The sequence below is a fragment of the Euprymna scolopes genome, chromosome 23 (assembly GCF_053919585.1).
Source record: "Euprymna scolopes isolate OS-2025 chromosome 23, ASM5391958v1, whole genome shotgun sequence".
Classification (NCBI taxonomy): domain Eukaryota; kingdom Metazoa; phylum Mollusca; class Cephalopoda; order Sepiida; family Sepiolidae; genus Euprymna; species Euprymna scolopes.
In genome coordinates this window covers 9,951,828-9,979,327 of record NC_136504.1, presented here as the reverse complement: position 1 = coordinate 9,979,327, position 27,500 = coordinate 9,951,828, and the positions used below count along the sequence as shown (strand labels likewise).

Genomic DNA, 27,500 nt, shown 5'->3' with positions numbered 1-27,500 from the left:
ACAATATTTTGAAATGACTGCTGCTTGCGTTTGCTAGAATTACTGAATGAATTATCGAAAAACATTAACTTTAAGGGAATCCTAATAATTGCTGTTCAAGATTATTTAATGACAACGTAATGCATAAAAATATATTTTCTTATAAGTTATAGTGATCTGAATTCAGTGCACAAAATGGTGAGATAAAGTTGGATTTAAAAAAAAAAAGAAAGATAGCCGATATAAATAAATAGTGCATAGTTCAAAAGAGAGTCGCAAATCTGATAGGCCCTAAACTGGCATCTAAGCTTCAGCCTCTGTCCCATTGTCGAAGTGTTGCATCCTACTGCCTGTTCTACAAGTATTATAATGGTGAATGCTCTGATGAACTGCAAGCACTTGTGCCCCCACGACGTAAACACCCTCGACAGACCCGACAAGCTGCAAAATCCCACCCCCACACTGTAGAGATCCCTAGATGTAAAAGATCTTTCTACTCCAGTAGTTTCTTCCCCAGAACTGCTAGACTTTGGAATTCCATTCCAGGTCACTGCTCCCCCAACTGTATTGACATGCATAAGTTCAAGTACAACGTGAACCAACATCTCGCTGCCCTAATCCCTATATAGTACCCCAGTAGATGTTTCCTCTGATAGACACCAAAGTGGCAATGTGCCTTGTTTGGGGTGAAAATGTAATAAAAAAAAAAAAAAAAAAAAAAAAATGTGTTTGTGCCACAGGGGAAATAATCTGGTCTACAGTACTTTCTGTACACTTTTTATTATTATTATGGACTCATCTATTATATAAAACCTTTCTTGTTGGCGTTCTGAGCAATTTTAACCACATCAAACATGTCTTTTATTTGTGTGATGGAAGACATGCAGCTGTTTCTGTTTTTAAACTGTTCTGACATTTTATGATTTGCAACAGAAATTTCAGAAGTACATGATGCTCTCAGGTGTAACTACTCACACCTGAGATTATCCTGTACCTCTACAAAGCCATCATTCACCCATGTATGGAGTATTGTTGCCACTTATGGGCTAGTGCATCTGCCACTAGTCTCTCCTTCTTGGATAAGGCCCCAAAAAGAGTTTTCAATCTAACATATCCCACTTTGTCAACTGAGCTCCAACCCCTGTCCCATCATTACTGCAATGTTGCATCTCTGCCTGTTTTACAAATATTTTGATGGACTGTGATCTGATGAACTTGCACTTATGCGCCCTCGACGTACATATCCTCGACAAACCTGCTTAGCAACAAAATCTCACCCCTTCACTGTTGAGGTCTCTTAATGCCAGGAAGATTTCTACTCTAATAGTTTCTTCCTTCGAACAGCTAGACTTTGGAATTCCCTTCCTACTACCTGCTTCCCTGACTGTACTGATATGCAGAAGTTTAAATGTAATGTAAACCAACATCTTGTTAATCTTTTCTAGGCATCGTCCCAAATAGTTGCCCCTTGTTAGGGGTGAACATGAGTAAAAAGAAAAAAAAATTTCCTTTGTTCAAAGACAAATGTGACTCTCGTCATTATTTAAAATTATTTAAGTCTGAAAAAAAAAAAGATGATCTCAATCAATTCTTAAAAAATGTGTATATTTTATTGGAATAGTAATACACACGGACGAAAAAAACGCTTTGGATAATTACAGATTTCAAGGTAGTTCTACTAAAATAGCCATATTTCTCAAACCAAAGCACTTCAAGTCTTCAAATTACTACTGTTTTGTTCGGAAATGAATATACTTTCAAATGAATTAATAAATATGAATGTACTTTATATATTTTAAGAGTTTTAAGCAAATAAAGTGATAAAAATGTGAACATCATAAAATGGCATTTTCGGTAAGGTTTTATAATGACCCTCCCTGTTTTCTAAAGGCCCGTACCATGATTGTATGAAGAATTTCGTTATGAAATTTGGAAACCAATCAGAAGAGGTGTTAATCTTAATACTGTCAAGTGTCCGAAATATTTTTGACCATTTCTTTTGTGTTGTGTTAAAAATAAGACTTTAATATGACGAGTATCGAACATTTTGAAAAAAAAATTTCATCGGACACCTACTAGTAAATAAATCACTCTTTTTACTATCTTTATCAATTAAAAGTATTATTTTATGTTGAGTAGGACCGCGGTAATTGATAATTTAAAAGGACCTACCCAAAAAAAATGTTTATTTTTCGAGTTTGGTCAAATTAAGTTAGTATTAGTAGCAGCAGCAGCAGCACTGCAGCAGTTGTAGTATTAGTCATAGCACAGTATAAACAACACGCGTTCTTTAATTTTTATTCACGAACAAATTAAGAAAAGCATGAAAATATGAATATAAATGGTCTGATATGTTTAATTAGAGAATGTTATCAGAATAACATTAGTTTAGAATTATTCGGTTTTCAGAATGTATAATAACAACAATCCCAACCAATTCGGCATTATGAATCCATTATAATTTCTCACATTTCTGGTCAAATTTAAAAACATGCTTAAAAAAACAAAGTAACCTTTTGTAGATATATAGCTTGCATGCATTTTTATTCATTGCATTAGTTTTGAACAGCGAATTAAAACAATGTTTTACTGTGAACAGCCACAAATGTTTTTTTCTCAAAATCAAAAGATGTATGAAAATCTCGTTTGTATTACTATACACATAGATTTGAAAAAGTTGTCAAAAAACAAATATATAACAAATAAATGTTATCAAAGGCAAGATAAGTTACTTTTCTACCTAACTGGATATGTTTTTAGTGTTTATATTTAATGTAACATGTTTATTCAGCTCGAAAAACATAGTTTACCGATGTATTCGAAAATTTAAAATGGCGGCCGACTCTCTCTTTGAGGCGGTAAGTTTGGGAAAATGGGTTATAAATAAAAAAAAAAATAGACAAAATACTGTTACAAACTCGCTCAATATATGTTACCGTAACATAGGCGGATATATATTCGGTGGGTTTTTAACAGTATTTTATCTAGTTTTTTTTATTTTAACTCATTTTCCCAAACTTACCATGTGAAAGAGATAGTCGGCCGCCATTTTTAACTTTCCAATACATCGGTAAGCACTGTATGTTTTTCGAGCTGAATAAACATGTTACATTAAATAAAAACATGCTTTGCATAACATTTATTTGTTATAATTTTATTTTTTTTATTTTTTTGGACAACTTTTTCGACCTCTGTGGCAAGTAATACAAACGCACAAATAGTGTTGACTGTTGAGCATTTCCAGAGAACAAGACAAATGTCAGTTGACACTTAAATATTTGAAGTCTTGGTAATGACTTAAAAATAAATAGTAAAACAAAATACTGTTAGCAACCCATCTACTAAAGTTATGTGTGGCAAGTTTCCTTCTAAAACACTCTTTAACCTTAACAATAACACTAAGTTCGAGTGGCAACCCCCCCCCAACAAAATACCCCTGTAAACCACATACAAGCGTCTAAAACAAACAAACAAAAAATAGATCCTTCCTTAAAGAAAAATGCACATAAAAATAAATTGGTTAACTGCCCTAAAATGCTGGAAATGGTGAATTATTTTACAGTACATTTTTGTGAAACTAACCGCCCCCCCCTCTAATATTGTTTTTGTTTCTGTCAAGTCTTCAGTATGTTCCCACATAATTTTCCTTAGCCCTACAATTAATTCAAAGTCCGAATGGCAACCCTCCCCATATTCTCATTGCATAGAAATCCTCTTAAAACCACACATAATTGTCTTAAAAAAATAAAACAAAAAGCATACAGGATTTATCTCCCATAAAAAAAAAAACAGTGAACTGCCCTAAAACGCTAGAATGACCTGTAATGGGGAATTATTTTACATTAAATTCTAAAATAATTTGTTTATCTTTCATTAAAGTTTTTCATGGCATTTCATACATAATTGCCTAAAAAGGTAGAATCACATTTTGGAGGGGTGGTCAGAAGGAGTTGAGTGGGGTTAAACAAAAGGTGTTAATCTACAATAATACCAAAGAAATATTGCAATATATTCATTTTTAAATGGTCCTTATGTTTAGATTTAAGTTTTTTGTACGTAAAGCACATTACAATTCAACTTTGAGTTCTCCAACTTCTTTTCTATTTATGGATACATGGCATCATTTTTAAGGAATTGCAGCATATTTATGCACATTTACTGCAGATTATTTGGAAACCATGGACTTTTTGGATATTTTTAGTTACATATTCTGATTCCTTGTATAAAAATACACTTATACGGTAAATTTCATTGCTTAGTCTTGTGTTTTAACAAAGATATGACATTTTTACTGAAAAAGTAGTGTAAAAAATGTGACGAAACGCATATGGTCTTAAAGAGGGAAAAATATCCAAACGTGTGAGGCACAAAAATAGTCATAACTCCCTTAATTTTAATCAGATTTTTAAAATTTAAAAAGATTCTTTCTTAGCTCATCAAGCTCTTTCTATGTATACCAATATTGAAATACTTTAAGCTATTTCAATTTTTTCATGTGTATTGCTAATTGGAACATCCTGTACTAGCTTACCTACCTGGTGTTGCCTGGTAATATATTTGCTTTACTTTACTTAATTCTTTCTTAATGAATTATTTTCAAGTGGCTGACATCTTAAAAAGCAATATAATTGAGTATTTATCCATTTCTCTCCAAATATTGTTTCAATGAAAGGGAAGTAATTATTTATAGATAAATACTAATTAACATACCCTTCCCCTTTTATATAAAAAAGAAAAAAAAAAAAGATTGTGGCAATTTAAAAATAATTCCAATCTGGACAAAGTATTTTCTGGAAGAAATTAACTTTAATTTTTTTCCTTAGTAACATGGGAAACAACTCACGAGATAAACAACAAATCAGAATCAAATATTAATTTCGTAGGAAGTAAGCTATCAAGGAGAAAGAAGCAATAAATTAACTGACTTTATATATTTGATATTAAAAATCATATATTGCTAAAGATGTTTAGATATTAATGTTTAAAAAATCTCGTTTCATATATAAGTTTAAAAATTTATTCTTGTATTTGTTTGATTTGCATGTGAAGGCAAAATATTGCCCCCCTTCCTCTTCACTCTTCACAAAAAAAGGAAGAAAAATTATTTCTTTTTGTATTGTTTCTTTTGTTGTTTCTCTCTATTTTGGTTAATTTTCTAATTTTTATGTTTATATTAATTCAGTTCAGTTTTTGCTTTGTGTTTTGAAGAAGTGAAAAAATTTCTCTTACTATATATATATATATGTGTGTGTGTGTGTGTGTGTGTGTGTGTGTAAATATGTTTCTTCAATTATATTTCACCTTTTATTTATACCAATCCTTTAATTTATGAAGCTCAATCTAATTACAGAGCATATAACAAATAAATGACAAAAGTCTCTATTTCAAATTTCAAGATGGCATAATAAAATGAAAAATAATAAGGTAATTGCAACTTCTCTCTCAACTTTTGGATTTTGTAATCATGCCCACATACTTTTATTTTCTTTTAAAAATGCTAAGTGCATTTTTCTCTGAGTTTAGGACGACATGAATTCATTGACTGATATAATAATTCAATAAATGATTTTGCGCTACGAAGCAGGTGCTGTCGAGAATTCTGCATGTCAACTTACTTAAAGGAATAAATGGTAAGATGGTCGATATCTTGAAATTTGGAATATAGTCTCTTACTATATATTGTGTGTGTGTGTGTGTGTGTGTGTGTGTGTGTGTGTGTGTGTGTGTGTGTGTATATATTTGTATGTATAGTGTATGCACTGCTCTTTTCTAGCAATTTTTAGATGAGGATTAGTAATTTGGATTACTATTATATTATGTTTTTGAGAGCAGGATTGATAATTTGTATTATTATTTGTACTATCTGTGATGACCTGTGACGTTATGGATAAAATACTTGGTAAAATTCAGTTGACGTCAATATTCTTCTAAAGGTTTAAGGTTCAAGGCTCAGTGTGAGTGATACTCAGAATATGATTGCAAATTACTTACAACTTACAACTGTTACTCTGTCATGGCTGATGGAATGAAAGCATGCTATAAGCATGGATTAAATAAAAGATTTTGTTTAAAATTCTGTATAGATTCCCAAATTCAACAAACGGGAAAATAACATGCAAGTTGAGAATAGTAGTCTGATTAATCCAAATAATACTTTTGTTATTTTGTTGTAAACTCCAGCTTTCCTTTGACATCTTTTCGAACTTTGGAACATTATGTTGTATGTGTACAAGTTTAATATGGATGTGTTGCCTAATGGTTAAACAGTTTGGTTACTCATCAGTTGTGAACGGCTGTCTTCTGGAAGTTAGTGGTTCAATTCTGATTACAGGCAGGCACTAATAACTAAAAATATTACAAATTAACATTTCTACTTGGTTATGGCTGACAGAATAGGAACAATTTATTCCTGTAGATTAAATAAATAGTTCAGCTCGACATTGCATAGAGATTATCAGAGTTCTGAGTTCATTTTAATATATTCCCAAGTTTAAAAAGATGTATCTAAAAAGATGTTGGCGATGAGATCGGATACAATTTTAATATAACAACCAACATGAAAATATTGGTTTAAATAATACAAAATATATTTGCTTGATTTTGAAAAATATATATCAAGCTCTCTTATCACTATTACAAAAAAAACAAAACAAAACATTCTAACCCAATAGATTGTATGCAAACATACACAGGTGGTTTTGTGTCACCCACAAATTATTTCAATTCCAAATTGAGTAGTTGATTTTAGTGTCTTTTCATCCTTCCTGCTAACCACTGCTTCCACATCTCCATTGCAATTCTCCAACTGACATCTCATAGGTTTCAAGGAGTACCAAACTGCAGTTAAGATTTCCAAATTTTTAAAATTCTGGTATGAATCATGATGCAGGTCACTTTCTTCCAATATTATGCCATTTTCCAGTTGGCTGTAGTTTCTAGGTCTCAAACTAACTCAAAAATTCAATACTTCACAAAAAAGCTATTTGTTGCACTTTACCACTATTAAATACTTCAAATTGTTCTGAAATATTAAAGCATCATCAGATTTATGCCTAACACCCTGTATAATATCTGCACAATCCCCCGATAGCTTTACTAATCTTACGTAATAATAATAAGATTATACAATGAATAACATCTCTGTTGTCATTTTTATATTAAATAGAGGTGGTTGTTCTACTTGGTCCTGTGTATATCATCATACACAAGACAGATGGAGCTAAAACTAAAAGGTATTGTCAAATGGTCTTAATTGTTTTAAGTTTCTTTCCTAGAACTATCCGTCTGTGGAACACAATACTTTGGTACTGATTCCCGGCTGACTATAACACAGTTGTTTTCACGTCAAATGTAAACGATTTCGTGTTGAGCCGTTCTCTTAAATAATCCAATTCTGCCCACTCATTATCCATCATCACTGTGTTGTCTCACTAACCACCTGACACTCATTAACCCTTATCCTCGAGTGGCATTTTGGCCTTTATTAGTGGTGACACCCTTTTAAAAAAAGAAACTAAGTACTGTATTAAATTTAAAATTAAGGTTTTTTCTTGCTTAAGCTGGGTCAAAGTCATGTGTATTTCTACTTCAAGTCCTGAACCTCATCTAACCATTTTTATCATTCATAAATTATTTTTGCTATTTATAATGGGCTGTCCGAATTCTAACCTAAAAATAATATGACAGTTAAATCAGTCAAATAATCTTGTAGTTGGTTGATAGGGTTCACGTGATCCGACAAAGATGGTGGTGATTTAATACAATTTTGTGCAGATTATTCAGTTCCTGACACATGCAATGATACCTATTGGGCATCAGGTTTGATTGCACAACAGTTTGGTAGATGCAATATTTGGTTGAAATATCAAATTCAGTAGATGAAATATTTGGTTGAAATATCAAATTCAGTAGATACAATATTTGGTTGAAATATCAAATTTAGTAGATGCAATACTTGGTTGAAATATCAAATTCAGTAGATGCAATATTTGGTTGAAATATCAAATTCAGTAGATGCAATATTTGGTTGAAATATGAAATTCAGTAGATGCAATATTTGGTTGAAATATCAAATTCAGTAGATGCAATATTTGGTTGAAATAGTAAATTCAGTAGATGCAATATTTGGTTGAAATAGTAAATTCAGTAGATGCAATATTTGGTTGAAATATCAAATTCAGTAGATGCAATATTTGGTTGAAATATCAAATTCAGTAGATGCAATATTTGGTTGAAATATCAAATTCAGTAGATGCAACATTTGGTTGAAATATCAAATTCAGTAGATGCAACATTTGGTTGAAATATCAAATTCAGTAGATGCAACATTTGGTTGAAATATCAAATTCAGTAGATGCAATATTTGGTTGAAATATCAAATTCAGTAGATGCAACATTTGGTTGAAATATCAAATTCAGTAGATGCAACATTTGCTTGAAATATCAAATTCAGTAGATTCAATATTTGGTTGAAATATCAAAGTTACTATTATAACCATATGCCATGCATGTGGTGAATAAACTCACTTTTTTTTAGATTTATATGCAAATGTTGATCTTGTGCACTTTGATTGGTTGGATTTTTGATAATCCCCAAACACTTTAATTGATGGGGAGTATCAAATTCAAATTCTCCATTTAAAGTGACATCAATGGAATCGTTACTGGATGACGTGATCTTTGTTTTTTTTTAAATTTATTTTACTTTTGTTAGTTTGAAGAGATCAAGGGGCTCCTTCCTGGCACTAACACTTGATTCTATTACAGTTTTATGTGTGTGTCAAATTGTGACCTGATAAACGCTGTCTGATCCGAACATTGAAATACCAAGATCTGTAAAAACAGCATTAGAACCGTCAGGTGTTTTTCTACTTCTCAATTTTTTTGATCATATTGAAAATTTGCTGTTTATAAAACTTATTGCTTTTTATTTCAAACCTACCAAATACATATACGTCATGATTAATTAAAAAATTTGACCAACATTTCTTGTAGGTAGGGGTGGGACTTCACTGCTTGTCGGTTTTGTTGGGGGTATTTTCGTCAAGGAGGGGTACAAAGTTTGTAAGAGCATCCATCATTAAAATACTTGTAAAACAGGCATAAGGATGCAACATTTTGTCAATGGTACAGGAGCTGGAGTTTAGATGGTAGTTCAGGACCGTAAAATTAGCTGCAAAGTTCTTGGCAAATAGTTTGGCCTTGTCTGATGCTGACGAGATGACCTCTGGTCCATTGATAATGGTTGGGATAGAACGCACACTTCTGTTCAGGATCCTATTTGTCATTTGCCAAAACACATTCTGGGGAGAACCATGGCTGGCTGTTAGGTTTTTGTTGGAATTTTTTAGATGGTATGAATTGGTCTATGCCTACAATTAACCATTCGGTCAGGTCTGATACTATAGAGGACACATCCTTTTTAAACATGGAATGCAGAGGTAGATCAGATATGAATGTATGGAAGCTATCCCAGTCAGTCATGGAGTATCGGTATACAGTACGGTGGAGGGGTACGTCTGGGGACTTATTACATTTCATTTTTATCTTAACTGATACGACGGAGTGGTTGGAGGATCCTAGAGGAGAAAGAATGGAACATGAACATAGCTCAGGGGAAGACGTGGCTGGTTACCTTTAATGCATCTAAAACCAAACTCCTATCCTTACATCATCAATGCTCTGATCCCCATCTGGCATCAATTGGGATGGATGGCTCTCGTCTGGGAGAAGCCCCATGTTTTGACAAGCTTCTGGGTTTGACCTTTACTCCTGATCTGAAATGGAACGCGTACATCAGGTCTGTTGCCAAGGTCGCTGGAAAGATGGTGGGATCCTTCTACCGCTCCAGAAGATATCTCACTACGGATGCAATTCTCTATCTATATAAAAGCCAAGTACGTCCAAGGATGGAATACTGCTGCCATATCTGGGCAGGAGCTGCTAAAAACAGCCTATCCTGCCTTGACAGAGTACAAAATAGACTTCGTGGCTTAGTAGGGGATGCCCTTTTCTCTACCCTGCAACCTCTCTCCTACAGAAGAGACGTTGCGAGCCTATCCTTGTTTTATCGTTATTTCCATGGCAGGTGCTCGTCTGAGCTCCAATCTCTGGTCCCCCCTCGCCAATTTTTCACAAAAAACACCCGTCTAGCTGAATCCACTGTGAAAAATTTTCCCCACTCTTTATCTGTGCCTAAATCAAAACGTGGATTCCATGAACAAAGCTTCTTTCTTAGAACTGCACGCCTGTGGAACTCTGTTCCGTCTGCCTGCTTCCCACCTGACTACAACTTGGATGTCTTCAAGTCCAACGTTTACAAATTCCTAATGAACCACCCCCTTAAGTAAACACTTCATCAAATCTCCACACTAACGTAATGTACTTGCAATAACCCTTATCCCTGAGTGGCTTCCGGGCCTTGATAAGTGGTGACCACTGTGTAAAAAAAAAAAAAAGTGGAGAGAAAAAGGTCACTGACCTGTAATATCGGGTACATGGGTGGGCTCGTGAACAATCTGAGTGAGGTCATAAGCAATGGCAAAATCATGACAGAACCTCCCCTCATCGTCTGTCTTATTTGAGTGGGTCAGCCATTCCACTTTATGGACGTTGAAGTCACCACAGATGTGAATGTTAGCCGATGGATATGCAGACAGGATGTGGTCTATTTTCTCAGATATGCTCTTAAAGATAGTAACTCCGCTGTTATGAGGCCGATAGAGGGCAAATATAAATGCAGTGGTGTAAGCAAGTGCAACCCGGAAGCACATATAAGGTAAATTAGGATCTTCTCGAGAGACATCCCTGCCACACGGGAAGCCATCTGTAATGTAGGCACATTCCATACCCACGGCGATCTTGGGGGTCAGATTTTCGGCCCTATTCCAGTTTCGCTTAGAAAGAATATGTCCGGTTTCATCTCCTGTAATTGGGTTTCAACCTCTGGAAGGTTGGAACGTAGACCCCTGATGTTGGAGAAGGAGACATGGTAGTAGGGGTCTACGTTGGAAGATGGAGTTCTAGGTTTATTTGAGTTTTTTTTCTGGAGATATTTAATGTTGAGGTTTTGGGATTTGTGGAACAGGCGGCATACTTGGTTAGAGCAGGATAGAGAGGGAAAGTAAGAGAGAAAAGGACAGGAAAATTTTTTTTTATGTAGCACATGATAAGGTAAAGCCGTAACAATTACCCACTAGTATGGCATCGAGAGGCCCCACCAGAGACTACTGCATGGTCCAGAATCCATTCACCAAATGGCAATACAGCAGCCCCAGTACTTTGCAACTGCTGCTAGGACAGCCTCCTTAGTAGTTAATCCAAGGTTCGGGTCCCTGACTATCAGGCAGATAACGACAACCCAGACAAAACATTTACCTCCAGCACCCTTACTAGTGACATGGTTGCAAGGATAGACATAGAGACAAAAAAATTTCTGACATCAGACTACTGTTCACCAAGTACTACCGACCTGGAAAGCAGCTTTTTCTTCACCCTTTGTCACAAAGATCACTCATTTGAATGAGGACTGAGGGACAAAAAAGGAGAAGCGAGAGTTACTGGAGCTGCTGATAACACATCCATTGCATTATCTACTCTCCCTTAAAAAAAAAAGGGAATAGGTACTAGGGACTTATTGATATCTACTTAGTATAAGTCCGGTGCTCAATTATCAATTCAGGACGCTGTTTGAAGATAATCTCCCCTCCCATATTAATGTGGGGATGTTTTTGGCGTTATCTATCTCGAGTTTGAATCATTCGAGCTTCACCTTATAATTAAAATCCAATAATGAACTTTTATCAATTTGTGAAGTCAGCTTAATTTTGTATTAATTTACATATGAGTTTAGATAATAGTTCAAGGTTTTAATTTGGAAGGTTCTCGTTTTCATGGGTGACTTTTTTTTCTTTCATTTTACATGTAACAAGACAATATTGGTTAATAGCATATTTGACAAAAGAAGATTTCAGAACAGAAAAGAGAAAAAAAAAACATGACAAGATAGGTAAAATTAAGTTACGGGTTTTTAAGTTAAAGTTGCAATAAGAAAACAGCAGTAATTAGCACAAAATAGATTTCAAAAAGTTAGATAGAAACATTTTTTAACCTTAGCTTAAGAGTCTGGAAAATGTGACCTATCCTTCTTCAGGTCATATCGGAAATAGGAAGCTAGCAGACTTTAATTCTAGGTACATAAAGATATAGTGGACGTTGTGTGTGTATGTTGGGGAGGTGGGGGGGTAATGCTTTTATTTATTTTTTTTTAATTTCTTTGTCTATTTTTACTTATTTTTATTTTTTGTTTTATCTATCGGGTTTGAATCTTCGAGCTTCACCTTATAATTACAATCCAATAATGAACTTTTATCAATTTGTGAAGTAAGCTTAATTTTGTATTAATTTACATTTGAGTTTAGATAAGAGTTCAAGGTTTTAATTTGGAAGGTTCTCGTTTTCATGGTTGACTTTTTTTTTTGTTAAAGAGTTTAGAGAGAACTGGAGCATTTTTTTAATAGCACAGTTGGGGTGAGATCAGGTCCACATGCTTTATAAGTGTCAAGATTTTTTATGATAGCATGTACTTGAGAAGGGGTGATTTTCAGATAATCTAGTGTGGTTTCTATCCGCAGAGGAAAATCAGGGAGGGAATGGTTTGCTGGGTCGAAGGTAGAGTTTGAGGCAAACTGACGGGCAAGCATGTTAGCTTTCTCAGTTGCTGTGCAAACAACCTCGTGATTATTGGTTAGCGGGGGAATTGTTGGTTGCCCATTATTTACTACACTATTGTAGATTTTCCAGAAATCACGAGTTCCTAATTTCTGCGCTTCAATGCATTTCCTGGTGGTTTCAGTATATTCACTTTTAGCTGTTGCTACTTCTTTCTTACTCTGGCAAAAATTGTAAGAACGCAGGCTTACCTCTTAAATGGCCTCGGTGTGCGCTTTGCCGACGCAGCGTCATGATGCTGAAAAGGGTCCAAGATGGCGCCTGCGGCCTTATATAACAATGCAGTCTCACAGAATCTCATGTGCTCTCGCGCACATATGCAAATTTAGAGGACTCAGTCTTTTATAAAAACAGGCCATTGGAGCAGATGGAACAGACGTGAAAACGAGTCTACGGAAAGTACCGACGGACGACGCTGCTGCAATGAGCTGAGGTTTTGTGTAATTTTTTTTTTTTTTTTTGCAACAAGCTATTTCGGTATACATTTTTTTTACCATGGACAGATTTGACCTGAAGCTGATACCAGAGTTTGATGTGTCCCCGGCTAGTCCTTCGGTGGTTGAATGGCTGGAGAAGGCCGAGCACGTTTGCCAGTTGTGCAAAATTAAGGATCCAGCTATGGTCATCCCATTGAGGCTCACTAAGGGGGCTTATGCCGTGTATCAGCAGCTCAGGGATGAGGTGACAATGGAGCAGATAAAACAAGCGTTGTACGGAGCATTCAATGTGGACCCTTTTGTTGCCTGGAGGCAATTCTCTGAACGTCGGCTTGGGTCAAGGGAGACTGTGGACGTCTACCTAACGGACTTGAAGAAGCTTGCTGCTCGCTTTGGCGGTGCAAACGACTGAATATTGGCATGCGCCTTTTTGTCTTGGCTCCCGGATGATGCCAATCGGTTGTTGCAGACGTCGTCAAAGCTCAATGAGCTTGGGTTGGAGGAGTTGTTGGCTAGAGCCCGAAACATCCTAAAGGACGACGTGGAGCAGGCAGCGGTTGACGCACTGGAATCGCCTACAAAGAGCCCACAGTGCTACAAATGTGGCGACCCCAACCACTTCACCAGAGACTGCAGAAGTGGTGCGAAGTGCACCCCGGACTATGGAGCACGGAAACAAGGACACTGTCACTGATGTGACAAGCCAGGCCACGTAGCACGGAATTGTCCGGGAAACAGGCAAGGGGAGGAAGCTGTGGCGCCAGCACCTTCCCCAAAGCAACACTGAACAAGGCGCTTCCTGTAGTGACAGTGTGAGTTGATGGGTGTAGGCGCTCAGCGCTGGTTGATACTGGATGCACCCAAACCTTCATACACAAGAAATTTTGCACCGCATGGACGAAACAGAAGGTCCTAGTATTAGCCATTGGCGGAGGCTCGCTGGTGTGTTGTGGGGTGAGCATTGTCCATATAAGCGTCAGCTCACTCGCCCTTGGCATTGCTCTGACGGTCGACGGATCTATCGTAGAAGATGCTTGCTGGCTTCGGCCGGAAAATGACACCGGGCACATAAACCTGGCTGAGCTTGATGCTACACACAAAGGGGTAAATCTGGTGTTTCAGTGGTAGGCCAGAGTGCTACACATCGTCACAGACTTCAGTGAAAAACGAACCCTTTACTTCGGCAGGCTGGTTGACCCATATGTGTCAAAGAGGAATGCGAAGTCTGCCGGTCAATTGACCCAGCACATGTCACGGTGGAAGAAGGAAAAACTGAGTATGAGAGGAAATTGGAATAGGCTCGCAATGGATGTAACTCACCACAACAGTGAGCATTTTTTGACGCTCATCGATTGCGGACCGTCTAAATTTGCATTGTGGCGGCCCCTTTGCTGGCAGGACTCGGCCGCTGTTGTCCGTGTGCTGAAAAGTGTCTTCCTTGAGTGTGGTCCCCCTTCTGAGATGCTGACCGACTATGGCACCGCCTTTGTTAGCGAGCAGTTCAAACAGTTTGCAGACGGCTGAGGTATACGTCTGTGATTTCAATGCACCCATGTGCCTAGCGAGAACAGAATTATTGAGAGAAACCACAGGACTGTCAAGACCATCGCAGCTAGGAAGGGGTGAACGGTGCCTGAGGTGGTCTATTGGTATAATGTCACCCCTAAGGACAACATTTCACCCTCTACCGTGCCAGCCGAAGCACTGCACAGGTATCACGTCAGAGTGAGAGGCGTGGAGACCAGCCCACTGCCCGAGCTGAAGATGATGAGAGAGAATATCAAAGAGGGGGATGTCGTCTGGGTTAAGAACCCCCGCGGCAAGTGCATCACACGCTACGGAACCGCGCGTATTACTGAGGTGATTAGCCCGCAATCGATGCCGGTTGACGGGGTGCCCCATCACATCTAGGACCTTCGATCAACATCACACAAGTGCAGACGCCACTCGGCGATGACTAGATCCGAGACCAGTGAACCATCATTCTGGGTTACACCAACTTTGTCAGACAGCGACCCTGAGATTAGCAGCCTTAGGTTCACCGACCCTGAAACCAAGGACGAAAGCACAGGCGAGGACGAAGCCCCCAGTCCCCCTCACTGAAGTGTCAAGGAATAGGATATAGAAAAGTTATGGATAATGCTATCAGCTGTGTCAGTATAGTTAGAGAAGCCAAGCTAATTTCTGTGGTGGGCGTTAAAGTCACCAAATACATGTATTTGGGCGCTAGTGTTAAGGGAGAGTGCTACATCTATGCTATCAGAGACATGATTGATTAGAGTACAGTCCTGTGTTGATGGAGAGCAATAAAGAAAATACAGGTAGCTCACGCTATGTTGTAAAATTAGTTTAAAGCACATGAAGGGCTGTTAACATGATTCTAGTGTAGTTCTCTAGACATGGGGAAGGTATTATGAATATAGACTCCAAGTCGTCTGTACATGTGTCTGTCAGAGTCCTTACGGCAAAGTGGAAGATAACCAGACTTGTTAAAAATGTTATATGGGATGGTGCAACTACAATATAATAGCGAAATTGAAGATTTTTAATATTAAATTTCAAGGCAAAACCAAACTTAATTTTCATGTTACAGTAATGAATATATCCAAAAATTACGAATAACGATTATGTAGAAAAAAATTATTAAAGAAGACATTTTTTGATGAAAATTAGCAAAAATAACACTTGGCTAAAAAAAACACTGAAGAATTCCAAAGGATGGTAAATGTGTATCTATTGCCAATTTTTTTTAATAAATTGTGTGTTTTGCCTTGTTTTTAGCAGAACTGAGTTATTTCCCTTGTTATGTTACATGTTCTCCAAAAAATATGGCGATGGTTCTTTTTATAATAAAGGTTGAAAACTTGTGTTTTTATAATGTGGTAATATTTGAGTACTTCTGATATGCTAATTAAGTAGATATTGCTTTTAGTTGAAATTGAAACTAAAAGTTAGTAGATACCATTGTTTTTATTTATTTTTATTTTTTTTTCTGAACTTTGCTATTATAGTGAAGTTGCACCCTGACTTTCACTCCTGACTTGAAATCGAAGATTTGCATCAAGTCTGTTGCTAAACTCACTAAAAATGGTTGAATCATTCTGCTGCTCCAGAAAGTATTTCTTTACGCAATCCTTTACGTGTATAATAGCTAGATATGTCCTAAGATGGAGTATTGCCATTATATATGGAAAAATGCCAATTGGAATACTGTTTTTTTGCTTCGACAAAGTATAAAACTGACTTGGCAATCTAGCAAGAGACATGTTTTTCTCTTCCTTACAGTCTTTTTCACACAGATGTTGAACTTCTTTATACTCTGTCGTTATCTTTCTGATAGGTGTTTGACAAAGCTGTTCCTCTCCATTTTTGCCTAAAATATTCACAGCAAAAACTTTAGGAGCTACAACCACAGAAATGAATTCCTCTTTTTTCCTCCCAATGCCAAACACAAAGTAGAGCTTCCATGAACAAAGTTTCTCTCCTAGACCATAGACTGCTTCCCACCAACTACAACATGGTCGTCTTCACACCTAAGCAATTACTTGTTTAGCCGTTGTCCTTTGGATAATTAATTCGTCTTAAGCAATATTCTACCTTTCTCATGTATTTGATTTGGATCTTCTCATTTTGCCGTTCTTCGTCCAACTGGAAATTTCTTCATCCTTGCACCACTTGATAAATAATTTAATGGTTAAACGATACTGTACCAAACAAGTTGTTGTTGAGCCATCCCCTTAAATAATCAAATTATTCCCAATTTCTGCCACTAACAATTACTAGGCTGCTGTCTCAGTAACCACTGTAAACTCATAAACTCTTATTCTTGAATGGCCTTCGGGCCTTGATAAGAGGTGACTTTCCCTGTAAAAAAAAAAAATCCCATTTTTAAGAATCATTCGCTATAAACAAAAACACCAAAAGCAAAATACCAGATAAAAAGGCGAAATCACTATAAAAATTTAAAAGAAAAGAAAAGTCAAACAACGAAGCGGGCGGGGGGGGGGGGAGGATATTTAGTTCTCTCTCACTGCAAGAACTGTGACACCAAGTGGGATTGAGAAGTCAGTGCTCGTAAGGAGGGAGACTGACCTGCAAAAAGTACCTGGGCAGCCCAGTCGACATTCCACGATAAGGCCTCTAAAAGCGGTTATTAATAAACTAACCCCTTCTCAAAGTGAAGGTTGGATCGCCTAGAACATAACAAAACCAGCATTACATCGCAATCAACAGGAACCAGTTGGGGACTGAGGATAAAAATCCCTAGCCGGCTGCCAGCAATTATTCCAACCAGTTTAATTATAACTCGTCATTGATCTAAGGGACATAATCACTATTCATTCAATTTAAGGGAGATAACTATGTTCCGCTCTAAAGATTCGCCAATGTTTAACTTTTCCTTTTTTTCCTTTCACAATTTCTGCGACAAATTTTTTATGAATTAAAAATGAAAAAAAAAAAATTATAAAATCTCAATTGAAAACGTTTATCTTAATATTGAAGTTGATATTAAATCACAATTTTTGACATTGTTCATTATAAAAATGAAAAGCTTATTAAAAATTCATTATACAATTGTGAAAGATCTATATAAGTAGTTGATGTGCAGAAGATTGCGTCAAAGATCGATTTTTGGGCCCAACCGTCTTTCCAATTTTCATCAATTATACTTGAAGATCATTCAGTGAGATTCATGTGGATGGCACAGCTGTCTATGGCAGCACTTTAAAGAGCATTGATGATCTTGATTTGCTTTCTTCTAATCTAGAACATGTTGTGCAATGGAGAAAAAGTGTCTGGTTACTTTTAACACCTCAAAAACCAAGCTTCTCTTCTTTCACCACAAATGCTCTGATCCTTGTTTTGTCTCAGTTGAAATGTATAGTTCACTTCTTGAAGAAGTTTTGATAAGGTCCTAAGACTGGTGTTCACTCTAGATTTAGTAAGTAATATTTTCATAAAATCTGTTCCTAACATCACTGGGAAAATGGTTGGATCATTCTATCGCTCCAGAAGGACCTGATTTCTGATGTAATTCTGTAACTGTTTGAGAGTTAATTACTTCCTAAGATGCACTGCTACCATAGCTAGAGAGGTGCACTCTTTCTTGCCTTGATAGGTACAAAATCGACTTTGAAATCTAGTAAGTTAAAATATCTTCTGTTCTCACAGAAGAGACATTGCTAACTTTTTTTTACTCTAATGCTATTTCCATAGAAAGTACTTGACTAAAGTTTAATTTCTGGTTCTTGTAAAATTCTGAAGTCTGTTTCTAATTATAAATATTTATTATAAACTTTGAAAAGTAAATAAAAAGAAAGGAAGTGTCATGATTGAAAAACTGTAAAAAAAAAAGTAAAGAAAAACAAAAAAACATAAAACCAAAAAGGGTTCTTCATTAAGCCCAATAGTAACTATGGATTTAAATAACATCTTCATTTTGGACGGCAAAACATATATAGAAAATGACAGCTTGCAACTCTGTAGATGCGAATGATTCTATAAAAATATATTTTGTTTATCTTTTTTGATTAAATAAATATCTACATTACTTAAGTTTCAAAAAAAAAAAAAAATGAAAAACTTGATCAAAACGACCTCTGTAGATTAATTGCGTGAGTGAAGTAGAATTTAAAAAATAAACGAAATAAAATAAGAAATGTATGCATATCATTTGGTTTTATCAGATTACTGTTCTCATCTTGAGTGTGATTTTTTTTAGATTTTTTACTAGAATATCTTGTCCTTTTCTGTTCCAGTTTTAACAACTAGTCCTTTACTTTTCCATGTTTAAACTTAACCATATTACTTTTCATGCTCGCATTTTTCTATTATAATACACACACAGAGCATTGCCCGGTCGTAAGATACACTTAAATATGATATTTTAATGCATGTAGATTTAGTATTTATTATTATGGCTCCAATTCTCTATTGATTAGCCAATATATAGTAGTTTCTCAGCATGACCCGGTTGTCAAAAACGCTTAAATGCATGATGCAATATTATTATACAGCCAATACTCCATTGATTATTATATTGTACCCAGTATATAGCAGTAATCTCAAGTTTGTAAAAAAAATATGACTTGGGTGTCATCAGCTAGAATTGACACTAAAATGTTTTCCAGCCTTAGTCGTTAAGTTTGAAAAGTTTGCTAGAAATGACGTCATGACGTTAAAATTTACGACGGTGACAAACAAATTCAGATTTTTACTGGAATACAAGATTCAAGCAAGCAAGCAAATACGCCCGGACGGTTCACAGAGTTTTATGATTAAGACAAAATGTGACCTCTTATGTTACTCGCTGAGCTTTGATTAGATTGTTTGAATCAGGAAAAATGAGTTTGCAAAACCAGTTTAAATAAAAAAACAAAATCTAAAATTAAGCTCTGCTCATGCTAACTATATCCCCCCTCCCCGTCTCTTTCTCTTTGCAAGTTAAATATAACTATTACCTTTGACTGTTAATCGATAGCGAAGGAGAGAGTGACGGAAATGAAAGTGATAGCATATAAAATAAAAGTTTGAAGAACGTCAAACAACATCCAGAATATTTGACGTTTCTGAATTTTTGAGATGAGGATTGGTTGCTTGTATCATTTGCATTCATTAGACTACTGTTCTCATCTTGAGTATTATTTTCATGACGTTTCGGTTCATATAACATCTGACCTTTCTCAGGTGTATCTTGTCGAACTCAGGAATGTTTCTGTCGAACTCGGGAATTTGAACGGGAGTTCAAACGGAACCTTTTATTTACTTCATGGGGGTAGCATGCTCTTGTTCCGTCAGCCATGACTGGACAGAGGTCTTAAGTAATTTGCGATTGTATTTTTCGGTCGCCCACACTGAGAATTGAACTTTTAGCCACCAAGAAAATATCATTTTTACAATTAATATTTTCCAAGTACTCTAACCACTGCACCACGTGTCCTTGTGGACCTGAAGAAGGTTGGAAGCTATATTGACCAAAACGTGATAATGAGAGTTAAGATGAAAACAGTAGTCTGATGAATCCAAATGATACGTACATCCAGAGTGTTCAGGATAAATTGTATATTTAAAAAAATATACTTTTGATTTCAGAGACTTGTGAACTATTTAATTGCGATAAAGTGCACCAAAAAAGCTGTTTCCGTTATGTTATTGGTGTGTTTGAGATCTGAAAACGATAGATGATTGGAAAACAGAGGCAACATGATGATTCGCGTGAGATAAAAAAATTTGGAAATTTTAGCTGCAGCCTGGTAATCCTTGACTACCTTGAAATGTCAGCTGAGATATGGAAGCAGTGGCTAGCAGTAAGAATCATAGCAAGTGGTGTGACTGTATTGCAAAATGAATTATGTCAAGAAGCTGCTAAAAAGGGGACAATGCAAACTTCAGCAACGACGTTGGAGTAATGACTCTGAAGAAAATGTTGAATGAAAATCTTTATACTCCTCATCCATTAGTAGCAACCACTACTAAGACTAAACTTCTTTCCTTTAACAATTACAGCCATGGATTGCATGGTTAATAATTCCCTATCTAAGAACTCATCAGGCAACATGAATTGGGACAAATATATTGAGGATATTACCAAGGTTGCTGCAAAGAATGTGGGCTCCCTTTACTGTGCTAGAAAATTACTTGCATCTAAGAGTATCCTTTATCTCCAGAGCCACCATTCACCCGTGCATGGAGTATTGTTGCCACATCTGGGCTAGACCAGTAGCCTCACTTTTATGCAGGGTGCAAAAAAGAATCTCAAATAGGTCCTGCACCATTAACCAGCATCAACCTCTGTCCCATCACCAAAATATTGCATCCCTGTGCCTAATTTGTCAGTACTTTAATAGAATGTGATTTGATGAACTTCTAGTGTGATAGTATGGTTGACTTATGGTCATTAAGGAAGTAGGAAAACCAACAAAGTAGGAAATAGATTTATTAATCGACAATATTACAGATATTCGAGAGAGGTAAAGCTAGATTTGAATTTGGGTGTGATGAATGACTATAGCAGAAGGATTGAACATGACATAGGAAGACTTAGTTTTATGATAAGGAATGTCATGCATTGTGACCGTTTTTTAACAACAATAGAAATGATTTACGAATGACAAGAGTCAGCTTGTGGCCAACTGATGACAGTGCGAGTCGGACTCTTTACAACAATGAGAGTTGAGAATTGAGTTGGACTTTGACGGCAGTTGGAGATAGATTGTGGTTTGGGCCAGGTTTGAAAAGCTTGAGATGAACTGATCGCAACAGATGAACCCAGCTTCGACAGGACGTAGATGTGAACCTTAACAGTTAGAAATACTCAGAGTCCAACTGACATACGTGAAGCATCTGAATCTGCGTTTTCTTTGTGTTGTGTTTACCTTTTTTATGTGTGAACCCGTGCGTGCACCCCTTCGACAGTCACCAGTATGAAAAAGACAATGATAACATAACAAGAACGATGAAAGATAGAGAACAAGCCACGACACAACATGTGGCCCTATTGACAAAAGTTTAAATATAATGTGAACAAACATCTTACAGCTCAACTCCCCAGATAGTTCCCTCTAGACACAATCTCAATTAGTAGCATCTTTCGTCCAAGTAGCCATCTGCCTTATTTTGAATACAAAAAAAAATAATAAAATAAAAACTACTCGCCAAGGCCTGAGAAGCAGCCCTACGAAAGCCAAGAAACTCTTCAATACAGTCAAACCTCCAACTAAGCTGAGCAGACGTTGGTTCTTCGCACATGCGAAGAATTCTTGTGCTGTACACAGAAGATCAGGTGGTTGCTTTAGAGTCTGTACTAAGTTTTGTTCTTCATAAAATCAGGCTCCTTTAAACTGATGGTCTTTGTGCCTGTTTTTAAAAAGTGACATTAATTCAATTCATATATTCACATACAGAGTTGTGTTGTTATTGGCAAGTGTTAGATTGAAGCAAAGGCTGCAGGTTGGTCATATGTGTAGTAGCAGGACTCTGATCCGTATCACATCTTGGGGGAAACTCTGAAAGGGCTGTCTAAGAACTGCCACTACTTCATCAGTTCTGACATCTTGTAGTAGAACTGAACAACACTCCGTTGGTTCTACTGAGGTTACAAAATAGCATGTGCACAAGAACCACTATCATTCAAACCGGGAATCCGTCCAGTACAAAGAAAAGAGAGATATGCAAATTGTGGTAGTCGCAATTAAAAGTCTGCATATAAGGACGGTTTTTGTGAGAACGATAAGGCGTAATTATGATTTTGTGAAGAAGAAAAGAAGAGAGAAGAAAAGAAGAGAGAGAAGAGGAAGAGAGAAAGGAAGAGATTACTTTGCTCACTCTTGAGTTATTTTTTTGTTGTTTGTGCACAAAACGGTATTCACCAATTTAAAACCTCAATCTCAACACTTCACATCTATCACTTGACTCAACTAATTGCAACCTGACAGACTATTATGTGTGGGAAACAATTGTGAAAGAGATCAGCTGTACTGTTTGCAACTACAACGATAAACTGATTGCCGATATCAAGCTGATGTTCAGATATCTCTTTAATGATACTGTAAAGGCTGTGTGTTCAGGTTCAGGTTGAAGCTCTGAACAATTTCTTTAAGCAAGCTGTACTCTGCAAAAACATCCTCTAAGAGATGTGCTTTTAATTTTGAAAATTTGTCAATTGTTTTTTTTTTTTTTTTTTTCCTAGCTTTTCGAAAAGTGTCAAATTTACCCTAAACATCTTATGCAGTGAGAGAGGGCAAGATAGATAAAAATTTAATGAGAAATGAGTCACACATATATATATATATATATATATATATTTAAAGTGATGGTTGTGTAGTTCCAACGAGAGAAAAAATGTATATTTAAAAGAGTGTAGCCATCAACAATTGTGGGTTTTTTTTAAAGGTTTTCATCATATTTTTATTTTAAAATATTTTTATAACGCGTTTCGAGCTTAGGGTGTGCTCTCTTCAGATATTTTCGTAAAAAGTTTTTCTTTAAAATGGGAGTTTGTAGATATGTCTCCGCTGATATTAAATATGTTTTTCATAGTGATGCGATGCGTGTGTTCAGTATTCAGACGTTCTGTCTCCAACTTTAAGTGTTCACAGTGACCGGTCAAAGTTAGTTTCAAAGAGTGTTTTTTAGTCCATATGGTGAAGGTTTTTATGGCTTTTTTAGGGTTCTTTTTAAAGACTTTCTTTCCCCATGTATAGCATACACTCACACACAATCACATACGCATACATATACATTCATGTACATGTACACATGCACACGCACACGTACGCAAGCACACACACATACACACACGTACATACATAGAAATATATGTAGGAGCATACATATATACACATATACATACCCACCTACACACCCACACACGTACTCGCATACATCCACCGCTAACAATTATTTTTATTTTTTTATTATTTTTTATTTTATATATATATATATATACGGATATCGTGTAAGAGTGTTCTGTTCCTGGTTATATATACTTTTTTTTTTTTTTTTTTTTTTTTTTTTCCAACCAAAACACGCATGTATATATGCGCTTAATCATTCCGACATACGTACACGCACCCACACACACACAAGTAAGATGGAGAATAGGTAGAAGATATATATACACACACATACACGCACATACACACATATATATACACACATATATGTATGTGCACATACACTCACAAACATCCACATACTATGTAGGCACACACACATACACACATAATAAAGGAAGCAGACAAAGGCAGTGCCGTAGTAATCATGGACAGAACGTATTATGAAACAAAAATTACAGAATTACTGGATGACAAACACTACTATAAACCCATTAGTACTAACATAGATAACACCACCATCTCAAAAATCACAAAACTTTGTACAACACACAACAAAATATTAAAAAAGAAAGAAAAGGACTTCCTCACAAATTTCATTACAAAGACCAACAACTTCTACGGACTGCCTAAAATACACAAATCTGGCACAATAAAACTTGCCATCGATACACAAAACTCAGAATATATTAGCGCTCCAAACCCTAGTGACCTTACATTTAGACCCATTGTAGCAGGACCAGCCTGTCCGACAAGCAGACTTAGCAACTTAATAGACATCTTATTACAACCTTTCACAGATCAAGTTAAGAGCTACATAAGGGACGACATCCATTTTCTTACTACCTTACCACATACAGTAGAAAACGGGACACTATTAGTTACATTTGACGTTAGCAGTTTATATAGTAATATACCCCATGAATTAGGAAAAGAAGCAATACTATTTTGGATCAACAGACACGCACAAACACTACATCCAGATTAAAGTACAAATAAATATTGGTGTCGATATTTTATAAGAAGATCACAAGCAGATAAAGAAATCTCAATATGCGAGCTAGAGCAATAATATGAATGGAAATTCTGAGTTAAATTATATAGAATTGCAACAAAATTTATTGTTTTACAAAAAAGTACAAATAATTATTAAAGTTTTTTTTTTTCCTTAATCCATGCATTCTCAATGAATTGCTCATCTCCTCAGAGGAAATGTTATTAGCAAAAAAATAGATGTGGTTAATAATAAAATTGAATTAAATTTGAAATGATGGTGTAAAACGGATACGTCAAGTTTAAATAATGAGATTACAAGAAGAACAGTTGTAACATTCAATGAATACTCGTATATTCCAAAATAAATTGCGTTTTTTTTTTTTTTTTTTTTTAATAGTATATTCCAGGCTGGAAAGTAAAATCACGATGAGATGAGCCATTCATTGAAAATCCATGGATTAAGGAAAAAAACTTTAATAATTACTTGCACTCCTTTTTCAAACAATAAATTTTATTCTAATTCTACATTATATATATATATATATATATATATATATATATTTGCAAAATATTAACAGAATATGCAAGCATTGAATTCTGTATATTAGTCCATAAAACCATCAGTGACACCCAAACATACACCAATGTCATCTAGTATTTTCATTTGTTCTTTTTTCACCCTTTTCTTCTTTTGCTTTTTTTCTCCTTCATGTCTGCATTGTTGTTTTGTTTGCAGTTTGCTTTTTTATCTTCAAGGGTAGTTGTTAGAAAACTGCGAAATTTGTCAGGCAGTAAATTTATTTTTTTTTATAAAGTTTTTCCAAGACTAATATTGTAATATATTCAAAGATACTCAAAATGTCATCCAATCAAACAAGTCAGATGCAATAAAATTTACAACCTCGAATTTCCTGCTTTTTTTTAGTGACCACCCTGTATTTATGGAAAATTTGATATCACTTATTTGCATCTTTATTTTATGTCTATATCTCCATTGTTACTTTTGATTTAGTATTTGATTGGATATATATAGAAATGATAGGTTATTTAGATTGATCATCTGTCATTCTAAAAGTGATTTTCATAAATGTTTTGTTGGTTTACACTGTAATGTAATTGCAGAAATCATCTTTGTGAGTATATAATTGAAAGAAAAACTAATTCAAATTTTTTTTTTTATGCCAAAATTTATTTTAATGTCTTTTCTGTTTGCTAAGTTTTTGAATATTTTCACTAAATAATATTTAATGGATTTTGTCATTGTTTTTATTTTTAGTGAATATTTTTTTATTTATTTATTTTATTTTGTAGTGATCCCTCAACAGTGTTTGTGTTAGTCCCAGGTGCAGGACTTGGTCGTCTTGCGTACGAACTTGCCAAGCTTGGATACAGTTGTCAAGGGAATGAATGGAGCCTGTTCATGCTTTTCGCATCAAATTTTGTCTTGAACAAGTAAGTTGGCTGCTGACCCAAGAATTATCGTGGCTTTTTCTGCCTCTTCTTAAAACTATCTCCCAGGTGAATTATTTCTGGAAAATGTTTTATCAAATTACAATGAATTCTTTAAGTGGAAACTGACAAAAGACATAAAAACTATCACCTTTTTCTACCAGAGCTATACAATTCTAAAACGTTCATGTATCATTCTTGATCAGTCGATTTTGTAGCGAAAATATTTTCTTTAAATATTTCTTGCCTTTTCTGAAAATAAAAACACACACAAAAAAAAAAAAAGATATACTCCTGTCCAAAAGCGAAGAAAGAAATAAAACTTTTCTTTTTATATTGACATTGTTAGCCATCAATCTATTCGTTCTGTTAATATTAATAAAGGGAATCAATAGAATAGACAAAACAAAAATTGTCTTGCAATGTCTTGGTTGAAAGTAAACTTTATCTTAAGCGAAAGTGTTTACAATTAAAACAAAAATAACATTCAAAACGAACAATTGTTGTAATATTATTTCAGTATTTCAAAAAGTTCAGAAAAAGAAAATTTGGATAAATATTAATGGAGAATGGAAAGTTGGCCGTAGTTTTACTTTTGCCAACCTCATAACCATGACTTTATCTTTTTCTTGTTCTTACATTCCATGAGCAATATTTCTGACCAAGAGGGAAAAATTATTGTTTGGGTTGGAATCTCTCAATATAAAATTTGGCTTCATGCTTTGTGTGGAGCAATTGGCATAAAAACATAATTGGATTATTCAGATTAATATTCTCATTTTTGTTGTAATCTTTGAACTTCGTTAGGTGTATTTTTTTTTTTAGAACTTGGTGAAACTTTCTGTTGAACTTGAGAATCTATACAGAATATCTATACAGAATATCAAACTAAACCTTTGTTTGACAGAAAGATTCCGTAAGTTTTTTTTAAACTTACGGATGCACCTGAGGAAGGTTGGAAGTTACATCGGCTGAAACGTTTTGAAAATAATCAAGATGAGAATAATCAAAGTCATTCTTCATCTAAAAATTCCAAAACATAAAAAAACGCGGTGTTTCTTCATAAGAGTGAAATTCCAAAATTAAAATATGGAATATCAAGTAAAACAAATGGTATCTATGTAATTTTCATGTCGCAAAGAGTAACATATCCAAAAATTACGCAAAACGGTAAGATCAAAAAATCATTATTAATGAAAAACAGTTTTTGATAAAAGTTATGAGGAACAAATGTATCCTATATTTTGAATTGCGTTTGCATCACGTTAAGTAATCAAAAGGGGAAGTAACTCAGCTCTCAGAAATTAAGAACGTAATTACCTCCCCTGTCAACTTCAGATTTTTTTTATTTAGCCACATCTTCGCAAATTTCTTTTTTCATTGATAATTATTTTTCGATCTTATTGTTTTTCATGATTTTTGGATTCGTTACTCTTTGCAACATGATTAAGTAGATACCATTTATTTTACCTGAAATTGAATATTTCAATTTTTTAATTTAGCTTTTGTGTTGTAAAATCACCAAGAACGTTCTTAATCTTTCGTGTGTATATTACTGATGATGTCTTGAATAATG

General features: G+C 35.2%; 1 protein-coding gene across 8 annotated transcripts in view; it reads left to right on the top strand.

Annotated features, from left to right (window-relative positions):
- LOC145245740 (carnosine N-methyltransferase-like) overlaps positions 1–27,500 on the top strand; it is a 380,463-nt gene that overhangs the window by 52,220 nt on the left and 300,743 nt on the right. For all 8 annotated transcript variants that reach the window (XR_013863030.1, XM_080107334.1, XM_080107333.1 and 5 more), the window contains exon 4: positions 25,787–25,927. Coding sequence is in view for 7 of the 8 variants with exons in the window: in XM_080107334.1 (XP_079963460.1) it covers positions 25,787–25,927 (141 nt within the window). In the remaining variant the exon portion in view is untranslated. The remainder of the gene's footprint in view (positions 1–25,786; positions 25,928–27,500) is intronic.